General features: G+C 39.2%; 2 protein-coding genes across 2 annotated transcripts in view; one reads left to right on the top strand and one right to left on the bottom strand.

Moving 5' to 3' along the window:
* The window catches only part of TEK (TEK receptor tyrosine kinase), a 47,243-nt gene extending 31,347 nt beyond the window's left edge, over window positions 1-15,896 (top strand). The window contains exons 13-23 of the mRNA XM_060762466.2: window positions 1,349-1,648; window positions 3,201-3,358; window positions 4,120-4,330; window positions 4,867-4,977; window positions 5,459-5,649; window positions 8,461-8,574; window positions 9,682-9,752; window positions 10,823-10,863; window positions 12,165-12,261; window positions 14,076-14,175; window positions 15,500-15,896. Of these exons, the coding sequence (XP_060618449.2) occupies window positions 1,349-1,648; window positions 3,201-3,358; window positions 4,120-4,330; window positions 4,867-4,977; window positions 5,459-5,649; window positions 8,461-8,574; window positions 9,682-9,752; window positions 10,823-10,863; window positions 12,165-12,261; window positions 14,076-14,175; window positions 15,500-15,574 (1,469 nt within the window). The 3' untranslated portion in view covers window positions 15,575-15,896. The remainder of the gene's footprint in view (window positions 1-1,348; window positions 1,649-3,200; window positions 3,359-4,119; window positions 4,331-4,866; window positions 4,978-5,458; window positions 5,650-8,460; window positions 8,575-9,681; window positions 9,753-10,822; window positions 10,864-12,164; window positions 12,262-14,075; window positions 14,176-15,499) is intronic.
* The window catches only part of LRRC19 (leucine rich repeat containing 19), a 180,265-nt gene that overhangs the window by 95,050 nt on the left and 63,459 nt on the right, over window positions 1-21,756 (bottom strand). The gene's annotated exons all lie outside the window — the stretch shown is intronic.

Below are 21,756 nucleotides of genomic sequence, written 5' to 3'. Positions count from 1 at the left end.
CTTTTCTCCCTGCTTCTCCATGAGAAAATGATGGCATCACAATAGTGGTATCCCCATAACTACCTATATTAGTGGTTCTCAACCTGTGGGTCTCCAGATGTTTTGGCCTTCAACTCCCAGAAATCCTAATAGTTCATAAACTAGCTGGGATTTCTAGGAGTTGTAGGCCCAAACACCTGGAGACCCACAGATTGAGAACCATTTATCTATAGCGTACCACTAGGTTAAATGGAATCACCACTGTCCCTTGCCACCTCCCTGGTTAGATTTTGCACTTAGAATAATTTCTGACAGCAAACTGACTTCTCAAGAAAGCATGAGACATTATATTGTCATCACTTAGCTTTAAACTAAGTGGCCTATCTGTTGCAGAAGCATTCTGTGACATGGGTAGACTATTATTTAAGTCTGTTATAATATTTTCTTCCTGGAAGAAATATAAGCTGAGATCCTGCATCAACATAACTGCAGTGCTAGAGCTCTGTCATCATAGTTATGACCAATGATGCTCTTCTCCAAACCTACCTTTACAACATGGAAATCTAACCAAATAATGTTTGAGGTGCTGGAGGTTGGAGCACAGAGAAATATCATCTGAAGTCCTTTGCGAGTCATGGTGTTCCTTGAGAATAGGTTGCTGGAGAGAGTCCTCAGAGTTCTGACTCTTATTATCTTTCCCAAGATGTGTGGACATCATTTTTTCAGGGCTCCAATCTTCAGTGCCTCCTTCCTGAATGTGAAGATATGTTTTTTGTGGTCACATTTGATCTTTTATGACCATCAGTGTGAACCTACAGCAGTTCAGATATTGTATGTTCAGCTTATGATATCATAACGGCTAAACAGGATGCCACCGATCACTCCTAAATGTCTAGACCTGTCAACTAACTAGAGGAATTTTACTTGATGTTTATTTAACCAATTTATCAATACAAATGTAAGAATGTTGCTCACTGCAAAAAACATAGTATTCACACCTTTTTAAAGAGTTGTTCATTGGGTTCCATGAGTGAGAGAACTTTTGCTATGTAGTCTACCTTCCCAAAGATCCCTTAGACACAGGGTAGCGTTCTTTCAAAAATGGACATGATTTATTATTATTACTATATTATTACTATTATATTTATTTATATCCAACTTTTTCTCTCCACAAGGAGATGGAGATTATGGTTCCTGCCAACAATTTCATTCTATGACTCTATTCATCGTCTTTTAGTTTTGGAGTCCACTGGGCCTTAAAAACTTGGTAATCTCAAAGGGCATAAAGGGATTTTTCATGTTAAAAAAAAAAGACATTCAGAAATGTCTGGGATAAATGTGAAATAGAATCTGTTTTTTTTATTTCTAGGACTCCCTCCTCCACCAGATAACATCAAGATCCTAAACGTAACAGATTCCTCCGCTATCATCTTTTGGGCAACTGCTGAAGGACATTCCATCTCCTCCGTCATCCTCAACTATAAAATTTATGGCAAGAGTGAATACGATCAGATTGATGTCACAATAAAAAACACCACCATTACCCAGTACCACCTCAAGGGTCTTGAGCCAAACACCAACTATATGGTTCAAATCAGTGCTCAAAACAATATTGGATCAAGCCACCCGAACCCATCTTACCAAATACAAACCCTTCCAGAAACCAAAGGTTAGAGCTAGCTGAGATGTAAACTCCTGATTTAATAAAAAGGAAGTTTTGTTCTGTTCATTGGAGCTTCTCCCTGGTTAAGTGTAGATAGGTTTGCAGGCTAACTATACTTGACTCATATATGTAGGTCATTCCATGTAACCATAATAAAAATGAGACATGTGACTGCGTTTATATGCAGTCACATGTCCAATTGAGTTCAGGAGGACTTCATTCAAGTACTAACCAGGGCTGACTCTGCTTGGCTTCTACAATCAGATGAGATCTAGTATTTTAAGAGTAGGCTTCTTCAATCTATACCCTCTCCAGGTGTTTTGGACTTTAGTTCCCAGAATTCCTGACTATTGGACAAGCTGGTTAGAACTTCTGGGAGTTGGAGTCCCAAAGACCTGGAGGGCCACAGGTTGAAGAGGCGTGTTTTAGAGTATTTGTATATGAGCTGAGAATTCATTCTCCTATCTATAAAGGCGATTACAACGACTGATAAAGATTTTTGAATTTTTTGAGATTGATAAATTAACTAGGCTGATGAAGGAGAAATATTTGTCCAACTACAAGCAAGATTGGGTCTTACTAATTCACTAGTTATTATAGTGAAGCAGGTACTTATTTATTGTAGGCTTTAGCAATTAGTAGAATGTTATTAAAAGCAGAAGTGTAATTATACAATAGCATTTCAAAGGAATAGACTTGGGCTGTATCTACATTGCCCTATATCTCAGGATCTGATCCCAGAGTATCTGCTTTGAACTAGATTAAAGGGGTCTATACTGCCAGATAATCTGGGATAAAGAGATAATCTGGGGTCAGACCCTGGGATATAGGGCAGTGTAGATCCAGGCTAAATAGAGATAAAAATCAGCAGATAGTGCGTGAGAAGTCCGTAGATTAATCTAATTGTTGGGTTTCTTCGTTTTGTGTATTTGTGTGCCCTTGTTTGTTATTATTTATAAATTCCTTTCACAGATTCTAACAGATTAAATTATGAAGATTTCTATAAAAACTTTTACCTTTTTTTACATGTATAAATGGCTCCCACTTTGATAAAGTTTTTTTGTTTTTAATTTGTTCATCATTGCTAATTTGTCCATTTCTGCTATTTTAAAAAACTTTAACCATCCATTCTTCTATTGTTGGGAGGTCCACCTTCTTCCAAAACTGCATATTATATCCTTGATGCTATTTTCATTGATAGTTTAATGATTTTGTTTTTTGACATTCCCAATAAAATAATTCAGGCTGCAATTGTATTTTTGAGTGAAAAATTTCTTGCAGTCTTTTTTGTACCTTGCCCCAGAATTCTCTTGCTTTTTTACTGGACCACCACATGTGGAAGAAAGTTCCCTCTTGTTTGTTTTACTTTTTGCTTATGTTTTCTTGCCTATAGTGTGCCTTTAGTAGAAGGGTAACATCAGAAGTGTCTAGAATACAGATAAATAGTTCTAAAAAAATTAGCAAATTTTGAAATCTGTATAAAAATGCTTTTTCTTTTTTTTGTTTTTTGAATTAAAATAATTAATAAAAATGAGTACACTTTGTCTACTTCTCACAGTTCCATTTGAGCCAAAGGGAGGAAAGATGTTGCTGATTGCTATCCTTGGCTCAGCAGGGATGACTTGCCTGACCATACTGCTGGCCTTTTTCATTATGCTGCAGCTGAAGCGCACAAATTTTCAGCGAAGAATGGCCCAGGCCTTTCAAAACGTGGTGGTAAGTCCATGGGCTTTCCTTAAAGCATCTCGGCCCAGCATGGAGATTTCCAGATGTTTGGGGGGACAACTTCAATCACTTCCAATTGATCATTCATTTTACCCTTTATTTATTTGGCTGTAGTGGCAGATCAGTAGATTTTCGTGGATTGCTAATGCTTGGCCTTGCTCTGGTCCTATGTTCCTAAACATGGTTTTAACTGAATGACAAACAAACATATGCAATATAGGCCAAATATTGAGTTTTTTTTCTTTTTAAAACACTGTGGCACTAGATTAATTTGACCTTCTTAGTCCTTTTATTTTTAAAATTTCAAATTGAACATAGCAAGTGGCTGAAATGGTTTAGAACAGCCAAACTGGAGAAATTGTTTAAATCTGTGTGAGTGGCAGTAGTGCTGGATGCCTACTTTTTAGACCTAGTTCTGTGTGGATTCTAGGGACTAAAACATCATCATCATCATCATCATCATCATCATCATCTGTTGGGAATGAAAAAGGACCTCCTCCAAAGCTCCCAAATTTCTGACAAGCTGATAGGAGGAGGAAATGGCCACAAGCCTAAGATGGTCAGAGATATCATATCCTGGCGCATGTAGATTAAAGCTACTTTTAAGGAAAGGCAAGGCAACTCATTCGAAATACCAATTTTCATGTCAGAAAATGATCACAAGTTCTCAAGTAGTTAACATAGATATACATTTACTGTTGTAGTTTCCATATAGTCTACTTAATATCACTTCCATAATTTTTTTCATCCAGAGAGATGAGCCAGCTGTACAGTACAATTCAGGAACTCTTACCCTAAGCCGGAAAGCCAAAAATAGCCCAGAACCCACAATTTATCCAGTCTTGGAGTGGAACGACATCAAATTTCAAGATGTGATTGGAGAGGGCAACTTTGGCCAAGTCCTTAAAGCACGAATCAAGAAGGATGGGTTGCGAATGGATGCAGCTATCAAAAGGATGAAAGGTCAGTTCACTGCTAGAGGGCAAAGGAGCCTCTAGCCAGCCAATCTGTAGGAGATTTTTGAGGATGAATGCTGACAGTCCTAAACAAGGTTTTAAAGGGCTAACCGTATTACAAATAAACACATGAAAGTGTGGAATTGGCTGGGTTGTTGTTTTTTTAAGGGAGGGGGAGAAATTATTCAATGAGAAGTTCTATGGAGAAGAATATTCATTTGAGAAAGAAGCGTAGCCAGATTGCTATTAATAGGTAGTCCACCTCACTGTTGGTATATACCCAAAATTAAGCTTCTGCTATTTCCCCCTTCTCTCCTTGCACTTTAGTTTGGCTTTAAAAGAGGGGAGGGTATATTCTGCTTGCCATGTGTGGCCTGCCTATAATTTCTTCCCCCTGCAACACCATCCTTTCCTCTTGTACAGTTAAAAAAAGTCTCAACACACATTAATTTATGGCCAGGAGCAGGTGCCCAGGGCAGAGTAAGCAACTAACTGTGAAAGTGAAAAATGCATTAACAACAAAACACATACCATTCTTTGCAGAATATGCCTCCAAGGACGATCACAGAGATTTTGCTGGAGAACTGGAAGTCCTGTGTAAGCTTGGACATCATCCGAATATCATAAACCTTTTGGGAGCATGTGAACATCGAGGTATGGCACATCTCTAGATTTTATTTTGAAAGGTATTTCAGGTATTACACTTATCCAGGTATCTCATCTAAATATTTGCATAGGAAAACTCCTTAGTTAAGGAGAATCCTTTCTATTTACCAGGACCAGGGGCATATTCTACCAGTGCACTAATATTTGCACTGCTTTCTTGTATTTTGCAAAATGATGGCCTCCATCTGTATAGTTCTAAAGAGCTAGGTCACATCAGGGATGGGAAATATACAGGCTAAAGACCACATACAGCTGCAACAGAAGGATTCATTGGAAAAGGGAGTTCCTCCACATAAAAGGGGGGGGGATGACATTTTTGGCCAGTTTTAGTAGGGAAGAGGATGGGGGCTTATGTTTTGGGTTCCCCAAATCCTTCCAGAAGCCCACCACTAGCAAGCCTTCTCATTTTAATGAGTGAATCTTTTTGCACAGGTTCTCTGAAATGTCCTCTCCCTTTCTTTTCTGCCAGGGTATCTCTACCTTGCAATTGAATATGCCCCACATGGAAACTTGTTAGACTTTCTGAGGAAGAGCCGAGTGCTAGAGACGGACCCAGCATTTGCCATCGCCAACAGCACTGCCTCTACCCTCTCATCTCAGCAGCTTTTGCACTTTGCAGCAGATGTGGCCAGAGGAATGGACTACCTGAGCCAAAAACAGGTCAATTTATTAATTAAATCTTTGGCCGAAACCTCTGGCACTTATGTTGTGCTAAGCCTTATTAATGCTCTGTCTATAAACCAAAAAAACCAAATGTTAGCTTGAGTTGAATGACTATAATTGAAGTGTGAAAGGCTGGCAAAGTTATACTCACTTCACAAAGGAGATGAAGATACCCCTGTATGAGTTACAACTAATGTGTAAGCTACAACTATAAGATATTTATGTCACTGTTATTAGGAAGAATAATGTATTACAATTAATTAGATATATGCAACAAGTTTCTGTAGAGCGTGGAATTGATTTTCTCTCAGTAGAAAATTGAGCAGCTGTTACAGAAGCTAATAAAATTTCCATTTGATTGGCTAATGTTTCCAGGCAGATCTGGCCCATGGTTTCGTTCTTTTTCTTTTTTCTGGGGAAAATTAAGCATTAGAAAATTTTACTCAGTCGTTAGATTTATAGACTCAGAGTTGCTTCTTGAACAAATGAATGTCTGGGTGGGATCAAGTGGTGCACAAATGTTCTTGAGAAGGCACTCGCTCCCAGAAATACCACCAGTGGATTAAGAGAAAGAACAACAATTGGCTTTATTAAATATTTTTCAAGATGTAAATAAATCCCAGAGGACCCGCACAAAAAAATAAGAAAGCGAATTGATCGCTTGGCAAATTTTGGAGGATGGAAAAGAGGATATAAAATTTGAGATGCATAGGTTTTAAAGAATGAACTCTTAAGTTGGCAAGGGCAAGAAACCTGACTAAAGATGTAATTGTATATTTCTTCAAAAAGGCTATGAGAGATCCACTCCTATAGAAACACTTCAAGAATAAATTGAAAATGGACAGAAGAGAGTTCATAGCTTTTCAGGAAAGTTCAGGAAAGTTCAATAAAATTTCTACACAAGAGAAAGGACAATTGCAGCTAACTTCCCATTTATATGGTCAAACTTAGGGCGAATCTAGGCAGCCCCTTTATTGCAGAAACTTCTGCAATAAAAAGGGGGCTGTCAAGACAATGTTCCGGACAATCCTGAATTAATTTGCCACATCCTGTGGGAGGCTTCTCTCATGTCCCCACATGGGAAGCCGGGACTGACAGATGGGAACTCACTCCGTCTCACGGATTCGAACCGCTGACCTTCGGGTCTTCAGGTCAACAGTTCAGTTGGCACAAGGGTTTAACCTATTGCATCACCGCAGCTCCCTGCCTCCAAAGTGAGAAGAATGGAGTGGCATTGCATATTGATTCTACTCTGGGCCCAAACTATTTGATTTGTCATATAATAATTAGTGTGTCTTACATGGTTGGGATGTGGGAATATCCCCTGAAAAATATTAGATTTCTGATAAAAAGATTAATATTTCTCAAGGTAAATTAACAAAGATTTGTTTTGATTTAATGGACAGACTATAGAAAAATGGGGAGACAAAGGATTATCCTTATTTTTTTTCTGAAACAGACCTTATTACTTCAAAGCAGATTTTCATGAAATGATGATACCAGAGAAATTAACTACGATGATAAAGGAACATCACATTTTTGTTGAAATGTAATACGTAAGGGTATTCTTTCTATCATATGTGATGGACTTGTGACATGATGCAAACATTTTTAAAAATCAATATCAATTTAAAACAAAACTTTTTCTTTTGGGACTAATGGATGGTCAGTGAGAAAGGAGAGGAACCACAGAAGACTACTTCAATAAATAACAGCAGCTTTAAGAATATTATATGCCATAAGTGTCTTTGAAAGACATCTGTGGAAGCTTGAGCCTATAAAAAGAGCCAAACATTGCCTACCCCTTTGTGAATGAAAGTGAAATACCAATGAGTTTTATATGTGACAAGCGTCATACCATTTTGTGTTTGTGCATGCATTTTAAATTGCTTCTTCTAGTTTTCTAGCCCTGTACATTTTATTTGAAAACTAAATACCGTATATACTCAAGTATAAGCTGACCCGAATATATGCTGAGGCAACTAATTTTACTACAAAAAACTGGGAAAACATATTGACTCGAATATAAGCCGAGGGTGGGAAATGCAGCAGTTACTGGTAATTTTCAAAATAAAAATAGATACCAATAAAATTACATTAATGGAGACATCAGTAGGTTAACGTTTTTTGAATTATTTACATAAAACTGGAATATAAGATAAGACTGTCAAATTCTGATTAAACCATTATTCTAACCTTCTTCAATGTAAATGTGCTTACATATCATTCCAAAAACAATCAAGTAAAATACTAAATGTAATAATAATAAATAGAGTAAAATAATAAATTTAATAATAGAGTAAAATAATACATGTAATAAAATAAGAGTAAAATAATAAATGTAATAAAAGTAATCATAAAATAATAAATGTAATAAAAGTAATAATAGAGTAAAATAATAAATGTAATAATAATAATAATAACAGAGAAGAATAATAAATGATTTTGTCTCGAACATAAGCCAAGGGAGCTTTTTCAGCCTTAAAAAAGGGCTGAAAAACTAGGCTTATACTTGTGTATATAGGGTAAGCCATTTCTATATGGATGTGGAAAGCAGTCTTCTACCTGAAGAGCTTGCATGGGAAGAGTAAGAAAATGACTGAACTCTTTCTTTTACTGGGTTTCTAAAAGGCAAGAAGTAAGTTTGACATACAGATATGCAAAAAAAAACCCATGTTCATTGAGTATTTGGATATCCTGAAAGAACGCAATGCAAGTACTACAGCATTTTGCTGAAAGTTGTGCTTGATAAAAAATGCCATCAACCTAAGATGTAAAACTCATAAAGATAATATTTTTTCCCTTTAGTTTATCCACCGGGACCTGGCTGCAAGAAACATTTTGGTGGGAGAAAACTATGTGGCCAAAATAGCTGACTTTGGATTGTCTCGAGGACAAGAAGTTTACGTTAAAAAGACCATGGTAAGAACCAAGAGAAATGTTCAACCTCATTTCTTGTGCAGAGTTATCTACCCAATGCATTATGGTATTAGTTTCATTATTTTTAAAAAATCTTTTAGACATATTAAAGCTTATGTCTGAATTTCAATACCTGCGGCACCATTGAAATTAATAGGAGTGATTTCCCTATTATTTTTATAAACTTAATTGGAGTGATTTATTATTTTTGCAAGACTAAATTGTATAAAGAGCAAAAGAGAAACAGAGTGGAAAAATGGCCTGAATAAAAAGATGTAGTAGATATGAAAATTCACGTTATAATAATAATAATAATAATAATAATAATAATAACACTTTATTTATACCCCGCTACCATCTCCCCAGGGGACTCAGTGCGGCTTACATGAGGCCGAGCCCGAATACAACAATACAAGCAATAACAACGGTACAAGCAAATTAAAATAAAACATAGACAATAACATATACAACATTATCAATCAATAAGACAACACATAATTAAAACAGTGGGAAGGCCAAATGTAAAATTAAAATTGGAAGTAATGCTGGGACATGGACGAGAAGGTGATAGTGGCGTTTGTGGAAGGGCATACGAGCAGACCTAAAAAATGTAAAGTGCTTTGGAGGACAAAGTGCTATGGAATCCATTATTCCGGGAAGGCACACTGGAACAACCACGTCTTCAAGCTCCTCCTAAAGACTGCCAAAGTTGGGGCCTGTCTGATGTCTTTAGGGAGTGAGTTCCAGGGTCGAGGGGCCACCAGCGAAAAGGCCCTCTCTCTCGTCCCCACCAATCGTGCCTGCGATGCTGGTGGGATTGAGAGCAGGGCCTCTCCGGATGATCGAAGGGATTGTGTGGGTTCGTATACAGAGATGCGGTCACGCAGGTAGGCGGGTCCCAAACCGTTCAGGGCTTTGTAGGTAAGAACCTGCACCTTGAATTGGGTCCGGTAAATTAATGGCAGCCAGTGGAGCTCCTTGAACAGGAGGGTTGACCGCTCCCTGTAAGGCGCCCAAGTTAACAACCTGGCTGCCGCCCATTATGCTTCTGAATGCCCCAAATAATCTCCTATAGTAATGTTTAACATCTTTCTGATCTCATTATTTAAGGGAAGGCTTCCTGTGCGATGGATGGCAATCGAATCTCTAAACTACAGCGTGTATACCACAAACAGTGATGTGTAAGTTACCTTCTTTCTCTTATTTTCAAAGTCTTTTGCCCATGTTTAGTAATGCTGGGGTCTCACAAGGCAATGTTGCAGGCAAAGTAGGTCAGCAGGGATTGTGAGCACTTGTGTGTGTTGTCAATGGCATACAATGATTTTTCCTTTCATTGGAACCAACAGAAGGGAATTGGTGTATATCATCTGTAGAGCTAAAGGAAATCAGAAGCTGGACTGAAAATGAGTTGAGGGGGTTCGAAAAATCATATTTACTCAAATATAATGCTTTTTTGACTAACTTACATACCCTAAAGTGAGATGTGCATTAGATTCGATTGAACTTTAAAATTGTGCATGTAAACCCGTTTGTGTTCCTCTATTGTATAATGATGGTAGACGCTGAGGTTACAAATTTGCAACCTAGAGATTTGTAACTGCTCCACATTTTTACTAATGCTATACTTTACAAAGAAGCAGTCATACCTAAAGAAAGGGATCTGTTTGATGGCCAATCAGGTGTGAATGGATGATGATCAGAAGCAGGACTACTGTCACAGTTTCTTTTTGGTATGGGCTGGTGAAAATGTCACCCATGTTTCTCAGTTGCGAGCACAACAATCCTCCTTCTCGCAGCATGGCTTCTGTCTCGTAGGTTGGGGTGTGTATGTTAGGCTAAAAAGTGTCAATCATTTATGCGTAGCAATGCAAATGATGTGGAATATAGGCCAATAACAAAAACAACAGAATGCCATGTTTATGCAGCCTTTCAGAAAGCACAACCAATTGCAAAATGGCATTTACTCTGACATAAACTCACAACAGGATTTCAGCCCTTATTAAGTACAATAAATGTTATTTATTTATTATTTTTATTATTTCAAACATTTGTACCCTGTCCTTCTCAACCCCCGAGGGGGGACTCAGGGCGGCGTACAACAGCAGCAATTCGATGCCGACAACATACAAGACACATTACAATACAGCATTACACAGTAGATAAAAACATTAGGTTAAAATCCATTTTAAAACATTATTATTAATCATATAACCATGTTAGCATGTTACAGCTTGTTTTATCTTACATGCAGGTGGTCCTTTGGCGTGCTGTTATGGGAAATAGTTAGCTTGGGTGAGTAACCATTTTTAGAATGTTTCTTCCTGTTACAAGTGTAAGAAGACCTGGCTCAGATAAAGAGTACATTCAATACATCATTTTCATGAAAGAAGCTGAACAGAACAACAAAGGCAGTATTTTCCCCGAGACACTTGTGTCTTGGAGGCCCCAGGGATAGTGGTGGTTCCGCTTATCTATTTATGTCCATTTAGCTATTTTTGCTCAACTAATCTAAGTGGTCTGCCTTCATTATGCATATTTATTTGGGCTTACGTCTCATTTAATTGAAGGAGACTTACTTCTGACAAGGCATGAATAGTAGTTCATTCTGAAATAGCAATTACGGGTATAATTTTAATTAAGGGGCCGTGGTTAGCACAGTGGGTTAATCTGCCAGCTACATAAATTCTTGCCGACCAGAAGGTTGGCAGTTCCAGCTGCAGGTTGGCGTGAGCTCCTTCCATCAGCCCTTTACCTAGTAGTTTGAAAACAGCAATGTGAATAGATAAATAGGTATCGCTTTGGCGGGGAGGTAAAAGATGCCCCTGAAGAAATGCCGGTAATTCCAACAGGAAGGCGTCCATGGATAATAGAATAGGCTCCTTGGTGTGGAAAAATTGAACAACAGCTCCTCCCCGTGACTGAATCGAACACAGCCTCCAGATGCCAGAGATGAAAAAGAGGAAGCCTTGCCTCTATCTATGTACTGTCTGTCTTTGCCATATATGTACTCTGTAATCTGTTCTGAGTCCCCTCGGGGGGATAGAGTGGAACATAAATAAAGTATATTATTATTATTATTATTATTATTATTATTATTATTATTCCACAGCTGAATGCAATTCAAGAAGTGAGCTACACTGGAGAAACTTTAAAGGATCTTTCATAATCCTCCAATGTGAACTTTTCTCCCTTAGTTCAAGTGGCATGCACATATGCATGTGTTATAATTCACGGGCAATTTTTTTTCTTTTAATGGAGATGAATTGCATTCTGAAATGGAATTCAACTACATTTAATAGAAAAGAATTCTTCAAATCCTGCTTGGTATGTCAAACTTTGTGACCAACAAAACCAAAATTCATCCAAGGACTTGAGCACCACATAATTGTAGGCCAAGGTGAGCAGGAGAAACAGAAAGTTGATCAAGGCTTGGCAAGTCATCTTATGTGAACTTGGTGGGGCAATTGTCAACCTGATTTTTCTAATGATTGTTCTATTGCTTCAAGAAGGCAAGTCAACAAACAAGCCATTTATAGATGTTTAGTGGGAAAAATGGAAAAAAAGCCAAGTAGCATTCAAATCTTGTGTTGCAGGTGGGACACCATACTGTGGGATGACTTGTGCAGAACTGTATGAGAAATTACCCCAAGGGTACAGACTGGAGAAGCCCCTCAACTGTGACGATGAGGTGTAAGTAGCATAGTCCTTGATGGGCTGAATTATCAGAAAGCAATGGTGTCACTAACTCAGCCACCCATGTGGCTGATTTTGGATTTTGGAGTATTTCAGACAAGGGATGCTCAGCCTATAGAGCTGTAATAGGGGTCTATTTACTTCAGCTAAGTAACAAGAATATAATTTAACTAGCCGTCCCCTGCTGCGCATTGCTGTGGCCCAGTCTGTGTATATGTGTTTGTGTGTATATATGCATATATGGGTGTGTGTGAATATTTGTGTATATGTGTATATATGTGTGTTTGTGTAAATATGTGGTTTTGCACATGCATTGTAATGTATTTTTTGACTTTTAAAGTCTTGTCTGCTGTGTTTTTCAGTGTTTTTATGAGTGATGGTCACTTGTTGGCCTGATAAGTGTATTGTGTCCAAATTTGGTGTCATTTTGTCCAGTGGTTTTTGAGTTATGTTAATCCCACAAACGAACATTACATTTTTATTTATATAGATTTGGAAGGAGAATAAAATTTCTAATAGTAACAAATATCCCACAGTTATTTCCCTAAAGCAGTTATGGTTAAAAAATCACAAGTGCTGCTGTCACCCTCAACAATATCTATTGCTAAGATAAGCTTTACTTTGATATTTTGATAATGTGCTGTTATGTCAAGAAAAATTCCCATCTAAGACAAACACAGTTTTGTCTATTTAGGCAAAATTACCAGATAGTTCTCCTGGTTCACCCCATGGAAAGTGAACAGGATGTATTCTTGCGTAATATTACTCTGATTTGTCTTGGAGAACCCAATAGATTGTTCTGTTTTAGTATTTGTGATTCTAATTTAGAGACACTTGAAAGCATGGTTGGCAAATGGTAATAGGAAATGAGCCGATTCTTTGCAAAGGTTTGGCTTTTGTGTGATTATCTCACTGATAATCACAGCCTGCTGTATAAGTGCATTTAAAAGTTTAAGAACAGAATTCTCTCAGTAATTTTCCACTTGGAAGAAGGAACTGGCAAAGCCACTTTTGAGTATTGAGAAGGTCCTATGAAAGGAATTTTCAGGTGGCTTGAAATCAAATATAAATGTAAGGAGGTATTAATACCCCCTTGTGTAACAATTTCTTCCAGATAGCAGTTAGTTGGCTGCTGTTCACAAATCTTTTTCCAATCCAAACAGCCACTAATTGGATACAGGGAATACGGAGAAAGCTTCCTCTACAGTCAATGTCTTCCCAATATTTGTTTATATTTAGATTGTCTTTATTTCTAATATAGCAATTAAGGAAGCTTCTAATGTCCATCAGCTTCAAAGACAATCTTTGCTTAAAACCGTTTATTACACATCTCAGCTACTATCCTGCACTATCAATATAACTACCATCTGTCATATTTCTTATGTCTGATGAGGTAAACAACTATCCCCTCAAAAAAGCTACTTTTGCAGCCTAGCATCATCCCAACCCAATGGATTCTGAGGTGCTGGAAATTAGGGAGCTGAGAAATTGTTTTAGACAGATCCATTGATCATCGGCAGTGGGGGAAGACCTTAGGTTCCTGCCATAGCTGCTTGTCTCAAGGTCCTTGTGACCGGGAGTATATTGCAGAAATAATTTATCAGCACCTCACTCTCTATCACCTCAAAATCCTTTGATCAGGAAGCTGCCAGATGGTAAAGGTAGGTTCTTGGAATTACGTACAATTATTAATGATCATGAACAAGAAATCTTATCTGGTATAAGGTCATAAATTAATTTACAATCTCACAGGGACTGAGCAAAATGCCAAGCCCAGTGTTCACAGTTGGTATTTTCTTCTCTTTCCTTAGTTATGATCTAATGAGACAATGCTGGAGAGAAAAGCCCTATGAGAGGCCATCCTTTGCTCAAATACTTGTATCTTTGAACAGGATGTTAGAAGAAAGAAAGGTAAGTGCCATCTTATTCTTCCGACTGGAATAATACAGGAGTATCCATCCCAGTTTGGGTGCGATCCTGGACTCATCGCTGAGCCTGGATCCCCAGGTTTCGGCGGTGACCAGGGGAGCATTCGCACAGTTAAGACTCGTGCGCCAACTGCGACCGTACCTTGGGAAGTCTGACTTGGCCACGGTAGTCCACGCTCTGGTTACATCCCGCCTTGACTACTGCAACGCTCTCTACGTGGGGTTGCCTTTGAAGACGGCCCGGAAGCTCCAACTAGTCCAACGGGCGGCAGCCATGGTATTAACAGGAGCAGGGCGCAGGGAGCATACAACTCCTCTGCTGTACCAGCTCCACTGGCTACCGATTAGCTACCGGGCCCAATTCAAAGTGCTGGCTTTGGCCTTTAAAGCCCTAAACGGTTCTGGCCCTACATATCTATCCGAACGTATCTCGGCCTATCAGCCCACCAGGACCCTAAGATCTTCGGGAGAGGCCCTTCTCTCCATCCCGCCTGCTTCACAGGTGCGGCTCGCGGGAACGAGAGACAGGGCCTTTTCTGTGGTGGCCCCGCGGCTTTGGAATGCCCTCCCTATAGAGATAAGATCAGCCACCTCGTTGATGGCATTTCGGAAAAAACTGAAAACATGGATGTTTGAGCAAGCATTCGGCTAATCCGATGCGATGAAGTTTTTGATCAAGGACTGGCAATCACAGACAACGAAATTGGATTATGATTTTAATTAAGAGATGCATTGGTCTGTATTGGTGGCCCAATACTGAGTATTGTATATGTATGTGTTTTATATTTTTAATCGGAATTATTGTTGTTTTTAAATGTTGTAAACCGCAATGAGTCGCCGTTTTAGGCTGAGATATTAGCGGTATACAAGTGTACTAAATAAATAAATAAATAAGTTCATGAGTGATCTCGGTTGCAACTGCAAACCACTGGGCCACATGAGAAGCGAAAGGAATGTTCTGTATCACAGCTTCTTAATTGTGGATGCCAACTCCAAATGGGGTCCCTTAGCTCATTATTGAGGTTGTGGAAATTTTGGCAACAGTAAAAGGTTTCTGAATGCCACCTAGTGGCTGTTTTAGGCATAACACAAGTCTGTTTGCAGCAATGTATAGAGTTTGCAGTGGACTCTGCAAAAATGCTTCAGCTGAACTTAAAGGAAAACCAGCCTGTTTAGCAAACCTTGCAAATACTAAATTATTGTCAATAAATGATTGATTTTTCTATATCTATATATCCAGGGTCATGTAAAAATTTCTCAGGCAGCATAAAATATAATAAACTCATTCTTCATTATTGTTCTTCCAGACTTACGTGAATACAACCCTGTATGAAAAGTTCACCTATGCTGGCATTGACTGTTCTGCTGAAGAAGCTGCTTAAGAGGGAAGAGTTCCAGTTATTTATCAATCTAAGCAACCAAAAACTTTGATTTTCAGAACGGATGAAACTTACTCTGATGTATGAACTGGTGTATACTGCTATCTGTACAATATTTTTAGCTATACACATCATGCCTTTTAAGTGTACGTTACAGTAAGCTCTGTGTCACTATGTTATAGGAATGCGTGTACATATATGTGTATGTAAGTATATCCATGATGTATAGATGTGTAGAAAGGTTGTGATTTATATATGCACACTCACACAGGCATATGCAGTATCTGAACCAAGAAGAAGAAACAAATAAATTCTACATTTCATAGATTATTGTGTATCTTATTTTCCTAGAAATCTGAGCTTATAGTAAATTATACAAACATATGTCAGTAGTACTGGGTATGTTGGAAATAGAAGCAAGCATGGTTAGTGACTTACACAGTGAAAGTCTAAATTCTCTATCAACCTTGTACAACTGCATAACCAAATCCAGGAGTACTCCCAAATTGCGAACCTGTGTTTTCAGGGGGAGTGTAACCCCATCTAACACAGGCTGACTCTCTATTCCCAGATCTGTCTTATGACTGACTAGGAGGAGCACCTCTGTCTTGACTGAATTAAGCTTCAGTTTGTTTGCCCTCATCCAGTGCATTATAGCTGCCGAACGCCGGTTTAGCAGGTGAACGGCTTCCTTGGAATTAGTTGAAAAGGAGTGACAGAGTTGGGTGCCATCTGCATATAGATGGCACCGCACTCTAGAACTCTGGATGCTTATTATGATGCTTATCTGATATCATAAACAGACTGTGTGAATGCTCTAATCCAGGAAGGGCAACTGTGGAAGACCTCAAGAGACTTTGGGGTCATTTTTGAGCAAATAGACTCCCACTAGAAGCCAATGTTAAGGTGAGATTACCATACTTTGGAGAACATATAACTCAAGGAAAAGGGCAATAATGCTTGGAAGACGGCAGCAAAAAAGGATGTATAAAGAGGGATATCCTTGCTATAAGTCAAGGATGAGCAAATGCCAAGGAACACAGAAATATCTAATTACATTATATTACAAAATTTGAAAAAAAAAATCTATTCCTGGTTGAAAGTGTTATTTCCTGTTTAATTGTGCAGTACTTGCTTTGAAAGTAGTTGTTATACTCCAGAAACTTCATTTTTGTGGCTGCCACATACTATGTTTAATTAGTTGAGACGCAATGAGATATTCACTGAAAGACTATAGCAAAACGTTCTGCAGGATGTCCCACAAAAACAACGTTTTGGCAGTTTAATCAACCTTTTCCGTGTTTTTATGATAGAACCAATTAGGAAATGACATGTATAACCCAGGAACAAAAATCATGTTACGTAGTGTTATCTAAGCAGATCTTTGATCAAAGCACAAAGCCCATGTTGGGTGGGACAATGTTGCCTGGTTATCAAAACAGGAAAAAGGAACTGTTGAAATTTATGACCTGCAGGGCTGGCAGTGAGGGAGTAGCTATCAACAAGCTCTTGTGTTGATTTCAGTTAAGTTAACCAACTATTTCTCTGTAATATTAACACATAGTTCATCTTCACAGATTACATGATACGTATTTTTCTTATATAAGGTTTCAGATCACAATATCTGGGATATTTTGTTCAGTCTATATAAGAAAAACTATTTCAGCCATCAAATAGAGGACATACTTTATGATAAGGTACCTTTAGCAACCTTGGACTTTGAAAAAAAAACATTTTTATTGACTTAATTAACCAGATATGCAATTTTTGATGGCCAATTTCATAGACCGAAGTAAAACAATGCACATTGAATCCAATATTGCAATACAGTGTTCCCTGGCTGTTTTGCGGTTCACTTCATGCAGACACGCTGTTTTGTGGGGGGGGGGGGGGGGTTTAAAAAAAGAATTTAAAATACAAGTAACAAGGGAACACTGTATATCCATTATCAAAGTGTGTTGTTTCTCCAGCAAAGATGCTGCCACAGACTTGAGTTGCAGAGTTACTCACAGACAGGCGTGTGTGTGGCTGGCAAAGAGCCCGAAGAGGGCCGCCATAGCAGCTTCTGCCAGGGCTTCTTCCTTGGTGACTGGGTGAGAGAAACGAGTGGGGAAGCAGGGAAGGAGGGAGAAGGGTGGCTCCAGCAAGAGGAGGGAGGAGGGAGGGGAAGAGAGGAGACGAAGAGAGAGAGGAGGGGGAGAGAGGAGTGGGCAGAGCGACGTAGGGACGCTATACAGTTTAGCGTCCCTACATTGCGGGTTTTCACTTATCGCAGGTGGTCCTGGAACGTAACCCCAGTGATAAGTGAGGGAACATTGTATGTGCTATTTTTTTTTAAAATGAGAGCATTGCTAATCAAGTAAGGAGGTAACCACGTTAATGTGTTGCGGTGGAAACATGAGGACTTATGTAATCTTAAAGCATGATTGTTGTTGCATGCCTTTGCGTTTTTTCCTATTCACTGCAACCATAGGAAAACATATTACAGAGTTTTTGGGGCAAGATTTCTTCAAAGGGGTTTGTCAATGCCTTCCTCTGAGGTTGAGAGTGTGTGACCTGCCCAAGGTGAGCCAATGAGTTTACTTGGCCAAGTGGGAAGTTGAGTCCTAATCTCATGCTTAAATCAGTATATTAGCTTTCAGCTGTAACTATGCACTTGGAAATGACTTTGGATCCAAGTGTGAAATAAATGTTGGTCTTACAGAAAGGCTGAACACAAGTAGAGTCCAATATTCAAGTAGATGTGATGCCGGCAGAAATTGTTAAGATTAAATTTATAATGTCATTAGAGTTCTATCTGTTGGGAATGCTGGGCAACCATTTTTTAAAAAGGAAGATAATTACAATAGATGATACCTGCAGCAAGTTTTGTCTATGCTCAGAAATGGAAGGAACCAGTTATTCCAACACACAACAAAGAATGGCTGGTGAAGATTTCTGAATCAGCTGAAATGGACCAACCAACGGTGCTGATTAAGGAGAAATCTTTGACTGATTTCAAGAAAGACTGGAACTTATTTATTATCTTTTCCCAACAATGATGTGCACATTTGTTGACTTTAGAATTTATGAATTAGAAGAGTGTTACCAAATGTAGAACTGTGGAAATAGAACAATAAGAGAGCAAAACCATCATAGAATCGTAGAGTTGGAAGAGATCTCATGGGCCATCCAGTCCAACCCGCTGCCAAGAAGCAGGAAAATCGCATTCAAAGTGCCCCTGACAGATGGCCATCCAGCCTCTGCTTAAAAGCCTCCAAAGAAGGAGCCTCCACCACACTCCGGGCCAGAGAGTTCCACTGTTGAACAGCTCACACAGTCAGGAAGTTCTTCCTAATGTTCAGATGGAATCTCCTTTCCTATTGTTCCTCGTCCTAGTCTCCAGGGCAATAGAAAACAAGCCTGCTCCCTCCTCCCTATGACTTCCCCTTACTTTTTGATCAATGGCCCTCATCATGTCTCCTTTCAGCCTTCTCTTCCACAGGCTAGACCTGCCTGGCTCTTTAAGCTGCTCCTCATAGGGCTTGTTCTCCAGACCCTTGATCATTTAGCCCTCTCCTCTGTCAACATCTCCCTTCAATTGTGGTGCGCAAAATTGGATACAGTATTCCAGATATGGTCTGACCAAGGCAGAATAGAGGGGTAGCATGTCTTCTCTGGATCTAGACTACACTCCATCTGATGGGAAATGTGATATTCGGAGAATTATTTTTTGTTTGTCTAGTCTATTTGTTTTCTGTTTGTTTTTTTGATGTAGGTTTGCAGTTAGCAGAAGTAGGTAAAATGTTGCTGTCTAGTTTTAGTATTATGTGTCATAACATCTTGCTTGTTTGTATTACTATTGATTTTCTATTACATTCTGTCCTTTTCTAATAAAAATCACTTATGAAAAGGAAATCTAATGTAATTGGCATGAGAGAGAACTAGATACTTGGAAGTAGGTCTGGATTTAAATATGAAGTTTAATCAAGATTAAAATGTCATGTGGTACAACTAGGTATCAAGTGGATTCAAGTGTAGGATTACACATGAAATGCCATTAGGCATTTGGAAATTACTTTGAATTCAAGAATGACCTTAAATGCGAATTTAAATGGCACATGAAGTGCAACTAAGTATTTGGAAGTGACTTTGGATTGAAAGGTAAGACTGAATTGGAACATAAATGGCATGAATACTTGAAGCTCAAAACAAACACAAAATCCCCAATTCATTGTGTGTGGATACTCTTATTGGATCAAGTGAAATATATCATTTTTCTGGTTTTCCTTCCTCCCCCGATATATTCTTACTGATAAATCCTGAATGAATTCCACATTGTTGGCTGCATCTTATGCCATTTCAGTCCAATCTTACCCCCAACTTACTGCCAGAGTTACCTTGTTCTATCAAATGCCCAGTTGCATTAAATGCCATTTAAATTCAATTGCATACCTGAATCCAGTCACTTCCAAATACCTAGCTGCATTTCAGACCATTGCAATTCTATTTCACCCTGGAACAGGCATGTAGTGGGGGGGGGGGTGCTTGAAGGGCTTCAGCCCCCCCCCCCCCCCCCGAAATTCTCATGGTGGTTCGCGAAAAGGCCTTACTGGTGCATTATTTAAATTGTTATGTTTATTCATATCATGATCTGATCACCATACTCAATATATCCCATATGCATGGGGGTATTGGGGTAATGATACAAAAGGTTTGCTAGGCTAGACCCTCTTTCACTCAGACTCACCCCCCCCCCCCGAAACTCAGCCCCCCGAACCCCCCCTGAAAAAAATTCAGCCCCCCCCCCCAATGAAATCCTGGCTACGAGCCTGCCCTGGAATCGAGTCACTTCTATGTACCTTGTTGTTGCAAGTGCCATTTTGAATTGTATAGATTCTACTTAAGCATTAGGAAGAACTTCCTCATGGTAAGAGTTGTTTGACAGTGGAATAATGCTGAGATTGTGGTGGATTCTCCTTCTCTAGGGTCTTTTAAGCAGAGGCTGGATGGTCATCTGTTGGGGGTGTTTTGATTGGGTGTTCTTGCATGGCAGAATGGGGTTGGAGTAGGTGGCTCTTGAGGTCTCTTTCAACTCTAGAATTCCCCAATTCAATCTTATGCCTGAATCCAGAGGGACTTCCAAATACCTAATTGCATCTCATGCCACTTCAATTCCACCTCATCTCTGAATCCAGAGGGACTTCCAAATACCTTGTTGCATCAAATGTTATTTGAATTCAATCTTATGCCTGAATCCAGTGGACTACGCAATGGCAAGTAACATCAAGTGCCATTTAAATTCAACCTTGTGGTCAAACCAGATACTTCCAAATACCAGCTTGCACCAAATACCTGAATCCTGAGGAACTTTCAAATACAGGCAGTTCCTGAGTTGCAAATATCCAACTTATAAGTGACTCATAGTTAAGAACAGGGTTTAGACAACAAGAACTGAGAGAAATCTACCCCTCGGAAGAGAAATTCACTCTTGAAAGAGTTATCATGGGGAAAAGGTGCCTCCATTGAAGGTTCATCACCAATCCTTGTTTCCACAACAAGCCGAACCTACCTTGTTTGTAACTTGGGGACTTCCAAATACCTGACTGCCATCTTGTACCATTGCAATCCCACCTCACCTTTGAATCTAGAGGGGCTGCTAAGGACCTAGATGGGCTGCAAATGCCCCTTGAAGGCAATCCAGAGGGACTTCCAAATATGAAGTTGTACCTAATGCCATTGACTGTGGATTCTAGGATTCAATCTTATCCCTGAATCCAGAGGGTTTCCAAATACCTGGTTTTATCTGGTGCCATTGCAATCCCACCTCACTTTTGAATCCAGAGGGACTTCCAAGGACCTAAATGCAGCACTTGAATGCAAACTTATGCCTGGATAAGGGGGGACTTCAAAATATCAAGTTGCAACTCATGCCACTGCATGTGTATGATTCTAAGATTCAATCTTATACCTGTATCCAGAGGGCCTTCCAAATACCTGGCTACGTCTGGTGCATTGTAATCCCACCTGAATGCAGAGGGATTTCCAAGGACTTAGGTGCAGCAAATGCCACCTGTACAACTTTATGCCAGAATCGTGAGGGACTTCCAAATAGTTGGCTGCATCTGGTGCCACTGCAATCTCACCTCATACTTCATTCCAGAGGGACTGCCAAGGCCCTAGGCGCAGCAAATGCCATTTGAATG

Source organism: Anolis sagrei, chromosome 2, assembly GCF_037176765.1.
Source record: "Anolis sagrei isolate rAnoSag1 chromosome 2, rAnoSag1.mat, whole genome shotgun sequence".
Lineage (NCBI taxonomy): Eukaryota > Metazoa > Chordata > Lepidosauria > Squamata > Dactyloidae > Anolis > Anolis sagrei.
The sequence above is the reverse complement of the archived record's forward strand: the minus strand, read 5'-3'. Positions and strand labels throughout refer to the sequence as shown.